At 51.2% G+C, this 6,039-nt stretch overlaps 1 protein-coding gene across 1 annotated transcript in view; it reads left to right on the top strand.

Moving 5' to 3' along the window:
- Positions 1-3,770: 3,770 nt before the first annotated feature.
- The window catches only part of TECTA (tectorin alpha), a 27,298-nt gene continuing 25,029 nt past the window's right edge, over positions 3,771-6,039 (top strand). The window contains exon 1 of the mRNA XM_009573994.1: positions 3,771-3,834. Coding sequence (XP_009572289.1) covers positions 3,771-3,834 — 64 coding nt within the window. The remainder of the gene's footprint in view (positions 3,835-6,039) is intronic.

The following is a 6,039-nucleotide window of genomic DNA, read 5'->3' as shown; positions in this document are numbered from 1 at the left end:
CTATCCCAGCCGAAACCAGGACAGCTTGGATTTTCTTGAGGTTGGGCATTGGAAGGAAGTTTTCTGCTAGAAGGAAAGGAAAAAAAAAACAAAACTGGTTGTTTTGCTCAGCTCCGATGTGCTCAGCACTGCATGATGGGAGCATCCCCTGCCAAAAGAAAATAGCCTAGAAGACAAAGTCTTCCCCAAAGAGACACTGAAACCTAATCAAACTTCATCAGTGTAGACTTGCCCAGGATGAACAGGACCAGAATATTAAACTGACAAAGGAGCAGAGGGAAACCTATTTTCACCAGTTTTCTCTGTCTTACCAAACAGGATGAGAAGAGTCAATTGATTTTCCTGTGGCTGGTAACATTTAAAATTTGTATGGGAGGGAAAGGAAGAGCCAGGGAACGTGAAGTGACAGGCTGGAAGTAATCTACCCCTGGAATATCAGTCAGTGCTTTATAATCCCCCGGCCTCCTAAAGTAGTTGTTGGTTAAGACAAGGGAAAAAATAAATTAAAAAAAAAAGAAAAGGAAAAGCTTCTTTCCAGCAAGGCTACGCTTGGAGGATAAAGAGAAAGCAAACTCTGGGATTTGCTGTGAAGGCGGTGTCCTGCCCGGTGCCCTGATGTACTAAAAGAAACTGCTGAGGTAAGATATGGCACTTAGGGGGTAAACTTACTAAACACACTTCTAGGAGCAGCCGGAGTCCTGGAAAAAAGTCTGGGCTTTTAGGTGCTTCTTGTTCGGCTGCTAGTATTCCTGTCTCCCCTCCGTTCCTGACGAAGGGCGGGGAGCGGGTGTACGGGGAGCACAGGAGGGATACCTACCTCCTAGCAGGGAAAACAGGTAGTAAAATGCCCCCACCCAAAAAGTCAGAAGGGAAGATCCTCCTTCTGCCACAGTTCTGCTGTGCGGTTATGTCCGTGAGAAGGTGGCCGTTTCCCACAATGGACTGCTGGGGTTGGAGCACCGCCTGTCTTAACTGAGCCTTAATGCAGGCTGTAAAAGTCGGCTTGCTAACGGGGTTCTGCTGACTGCATCCTTCGCCCCTCAGCCGCTATTCTGCCTCTCTCTTCCTCTCTCATCTGACATTGATGTGAACGAAATTAAAGCAGAGATCACAAAAAGCAGAGCTTGGTCCCTGCAATGCAGCTTGAGGCTTACAGCTTGCAAACCTTTGGCAGGTACCGCTCTCCGGGGCTAGCGGCAGTCCTGCGCACCGTCAGTTTTGGCCCTCAGGGTAGTTGTGTATCTAGCAAAGCCCCTGGACTTGCAGAGACGCGCTGTCCTTAGAGGTGGAGGGCAGGGGAGATGGAGATGATAGAGAAAAGGCTGGGCTGTGGGCGCCTGCAAGAGAAGGGGGAGAGTGAGAGAGGAGTTCAGCAGTGAACTTCCCCGGCTGCTGCGGGCGCTTGTGGGTGTGCCGTGCAGCCCAGGCACCAGAGGCAGGGAAAATACCTGTGGAAATTGCAGGTTGTATGAGTGAAAACGGTAATAATGCTCACAGCAGTCCCCCAGTGAAACTCCCCACCGGCGTGAGTGAAAACACCACTCAGTCCTTCCAGAGAGGGTGGAAACGGGAACAGCAGTGAAACCCTCTCCAGCGGATTTGGAGAGAGCACGCTGCACTGGGTAAGTTTTTCCTCTTCCACCTGTAAAAGCAGAACTAAGTTGCGTTACAGAAACTAAAGCAAGACTGGGATGGAAAAGTAACTCTGTTGAAACTTTGGGGCACTGCCTCTGAGCGGTGTTTTAAGCCTAGCACTCTTTAATGCTAATCCTGTAACATTATATAGATGGGGCTTTTTTTTCACTTACACAAAGGAGGAAGGGGCTCAGTTCTTCTGAGCTGGGTTTTTTTTTTCCTTCAGCAAAAAGCGATGCTGAGCAGCACAGCCGCGAGCCCAGCTCCAGCTCGCTGACATTTCCATCTGAATCCACCTGAAGGGGGTGAGCTTTTGGGGAAGAAAGAGGCTTCTCTCCCTCTCCAGGCCAGAATCTGATCTCCAGATTAGCTTGCTGGTTATCAATAGAGGCAACAGTTGTGATTGCAACTCAACACCCCTCCAACCCTGGAACAGCATTGAAGAAAACGGACTTTTCAGTTGCGAGAGCAAGGGGACTGAGACATCGTTTCAGTCATCAGCAATAATTGGCAAAGGAGGACCGGCATGCATTCTCCATTGACATAGGATTTCTCCCTGGTCTACCAAGATCAGTCTAAAATTTCAGACCTGATTGCTCCTCTAGTCTACAAAACAGGTTGGTAATTTTTTTCCATACCTAAGAAATTGTATTTTTGAATGTGATATATTAAGTAACATATTCTTTATTGTCTGTCGTGTTTCCCAAGGGGTGCTGGTCTCGCCCTTGTTTTTGGACCACCATAGTCTCCACTAATCAGTGTCTGCCCGGTCTCTGCTAATGAATCCACTGTGACTCAGATTTACGATCTATATAAAATTCTGTTGTCCTCCTTTCATCTTTCCAAGATAGGGAATGTGGTAAAACTTTTCCTTGGCGGAATGAATTTTTCTCAACGCAGAACGCGGTTGCTGGAAGCAGGCTGTGGCCAGCGTTGACGCGAGTGGCAGTCTGAGGAGCACGGAAGCAGGGAGGAACTTTCCTTCCACCGTGTTTCACGCTTTCCAAGCTCCCAGTAACGAGAGTCAAGTGGAAGTGAGGTGGGACAGATGATGGCATGTTTCCCGCAGTAGTCCTGCACTCTTTGCGTTATGTATGTACGTGGGTATACTTAGAAGGAGTTGGACCTGTTGGTCCCCATAAACTATAGAAACAGATCTATAGGGAGAACGGAAAGAGGTGCTGCCGGTGTGTCCACGCAACTGAAATGCATGGGACGTATAAAGCTGAGAAGATAGAGAGGCTGCTATTGAAACTAAGGCTATATGTAATGCATAGATATAGTTTGCGTCTGAAGCTGATCACGTACTTTTCTGGCGGGCGCACGCACGCTGGGAGCACACGATACCTTCCTGGGAGCTCTACGTGAGCCGCGCCTGTGTGTAATGAATGGAAGCGACGGGCGAAGAAATCAAAGCAGGTGTTTTAGCGATATTTTCTATTGGATTAATAATGAGTAACAAATTGCATTAGGCACAGAAGGAATTAAAGCTGGCACAGGATTTCGCTTTCATTTTCCCAGCCCCGTATCTGCTTCTCTCTCTATCATTGATTCCTGTACAGCAAGGAGTTGCCCAGCTGAGTAAATGTTTGTGCTTCTTGCACACTCATCAAAAAACGGTAAGCGATCGTTGTGTTAGCAGCCAGCGCAAAGGATTAGTCGAAGCAGTGTCTGAAGCCCCTGAACTATGAGAGCACAGCGCAGCTCTGCATCGGCTCTCGTGTTTGGAGCAGTGCGAAGCCGTTCCCCTTGAAGTCAGGCAGAAGCATCCTCACGCTAAGCGGATCAGGGAGGAATTGCTTTTGAACTATCACAGAATAGATGGCCCACGGAGAGCCGGGGCTATCCACAACTTCCAAAGGCTGCGTGAAATTAGCAGCAGCTCTTCTGTGTGGTTCTGAGCTTACTTTGACAATACCTGCAGGGCTATTTGCTGTTACCGCCCGGGAGGTCTCATTACACCACTTAACGGAGTAGGCATTTGGGGTCTGCCTGGCGGGTGAGGGACCATGCGCCTGTCGGCAGCCGTTGGACAGCTTCGGGAAGCGACGGTGCTCAGCATCACCCGGGGTTTGCTCGAGGATGCGGTTTCCTACCGATGTGATGTATGTCCGGGTTTCTTTCCTTCCTGTAGGATGAACAAGCGATGGTTTCTCAGAACCTGGGTGGCCCTTTTGGTGATAACTGTGTGGCAGCGAGGTGAGTATCTCCTGCTCAGGCGCTGGGAGGCCGGCGCTCGTCAGCTGTGCTGGGAAAGCGGAGCAGTGCTGTGCCCAGAGACCCCAGAAGTACGGAGGGCTTGGAAAACACGCTGGAGCAAGGACGAGAACCACGGTGAACTTAGTGTTTCCCATGGAGAGGGAGGGACCGCTGATTTTAAGGGTGAGCGCTAAGCGGGGAGATTGGTGTGCCTTTGTGGGTGAGTACAGGTGCCAGTTTTGCACGAGTGACAGCTTGTGTCGTGGGAGATGGATCGGCAGCCTGCGCAAATGGCCCTCGCTTCATTGAGAGAAATGCAGCGGCCATCCTTTACATTGAATGAGGAGCTGGCACGCCACGCTGAATACGAAGCTGGCAAAGCCGGCAGGATATACAGGTCGCAGAAGTTGTTGAGCTCGGTGTGCGTTCTATGTGTGCGTGCATATATTGTCTATATGGCTGTGTGTGCACACGGGGCATTCCAGAGCTTGGAATGGTCTTGCCAGTCGCTACGAAATAGGAGTTGGAAAAATTTCTGGTGTTAGGAGTGCTGAGCAGGCTGACCAACCTATGGCCAGTTAAAGGGCACTCTGGGCGAGCAATAGCAAAATGTCACGGTTTGTGGGTAGTGGGGTTCCCCCGGGGTGCTGGCAGAGGACATCCGACCGCAGACGTCCCTGGGGGGTTTGCAGGCGGCATCCCGTGGCGGGAAGCCTCTCCCTGCGTTCGCGCCCTGTTTCTTATGGTGCATTTTGTTTTGTGAAGAGGTGGTGTTCACAGCTGGGCTGGATGAGGCCCCAAGCAACTTGCTCTGACCTGCTCAGGGGTCAGCCCTGCTTTGGGCAGGAGGTGAGACCGGCCGGCAGCCGGGGACCCCTTCCGAGCCATGGTTTTCTATGATGTTGAAAAGCACAGGAGCAGCTCCCTAGTCTCGTGGAGTAATTAATCTTTGTCGTGTTTCAATTCGAAGAAGGGCAAGCGGAGCTGGTATGGGCAGGAAAAGCCTCTGTAGTTTGGTAATGATGTGGCAGATGTGCGCTGCATGGCTGGTACTAGATGGGGCCGGCTCGAGGACCTCTAGCAAGGGAGCCTAGAGCTGGGGAGTCGGGAAATCGGGGAGCCGTTTCCCTGGTCAGCTGCTGAGTTGCCATCAGGCTGAGGACAGTTCAGGCAAAAGTTGTGACTCTCTTTACTCCTGCGGGAAATGAGGCCACCAGTTCACCCGTGGGAAATGCCACCGGGGCAAAAATCATGATCAGCGGGGCCCGCTGGGCTGCTTGGCTAGATGACACGATGCATGCAAAGGTGTGGTAGTGTCACACTAGTAGTGCTAAAGAAGCTGGCATCGAGAAGTTTTTCTTATTTAAAAAAGAAGTAAAATCGTGTCTCGTAGCTATGCCTCAGCTGTAATAACTTGTAACAGCTGTGAAATGACTTGTTTTACGACGTGGCAGCCAGGAGTTTTGTTGCGGCCCTTCGGATGTATCTGTGAAACCAGGCTTGTGGCTCAGACACCATCACACGCCACCTGCCTTTATGTCCAGCGGGGCACTCGGCCACACGTGTGTGTCCTAGAAAGTCAGGACGCCAGCAGGGTCAGGCCAGGCTTCCCCTTGTCTCCTTTCTCCCTGAGGAAAGTTGGACCAGTTGAGCCCGTAAAGAAGAGTCAGCCGGCAATCCTCTCCGCTCCCAGAGCAGGGAGCATCCTCAGGGTGGCTAGGAGAGAGCATCCCCCAGCCTGGGCGACACCGAGAGCCCCTCCTGTGTCCGTAACAGTGGGGCGCAGAGCAAGCTGTCCTCGGCTGGAGGCCCCTGAACAGCGCAGGGTAGGACCTAGGAAATAAAAGCATGTCCCGAATGCAGGCGAACAGAGCTGGGATTGTTCAGAGCCTGGTGGCTCATATCGGCCAAGATTGAATGTCGCGAGGACAGGGCGCTGCTTTTCTACAGCAAAGAGGTGAGGAGGGGGAATAAAACCTGGCAAAATCCCCATTTGCTCTGTGAGGAGCCACACCAGTAGCTAACTGGAAGAAACGGGAGCTGAGATGACAGCAGAGATCTGGCAGGGGCTGGAATGGGAAAGGACACGTGCCCTAGGGCCAGAAGTGTCCACTTGTGACTCAAGCTGATGGAAAATGGATTTTAGTCTGGTAGAAAGCGGCAGGCTTGTGTTGAAACATGTCAAAACCGTCTTCTGAAATATTT

Source organism: Fulmarus glacialis, unplaced genomic scaffold, assembly GCF_000690835.1.
Source record: "Fulmarus glacialis isolate BGI_N327 unplaced genomic scaffold, ASM69083v1 scaffold34573, whole genome shotgun sequence".
Lineage (NCBI taxonomy): Eukaryota > Metazoa > Chordata > Aves > Procellariiformes > Procellariidae > Fulmarus > Fulmarus glacialis.
Note: the sequence above shows the minus strand (reverse complement) of the source record. Positions and strands in the feature narration are given on the sequence as shown.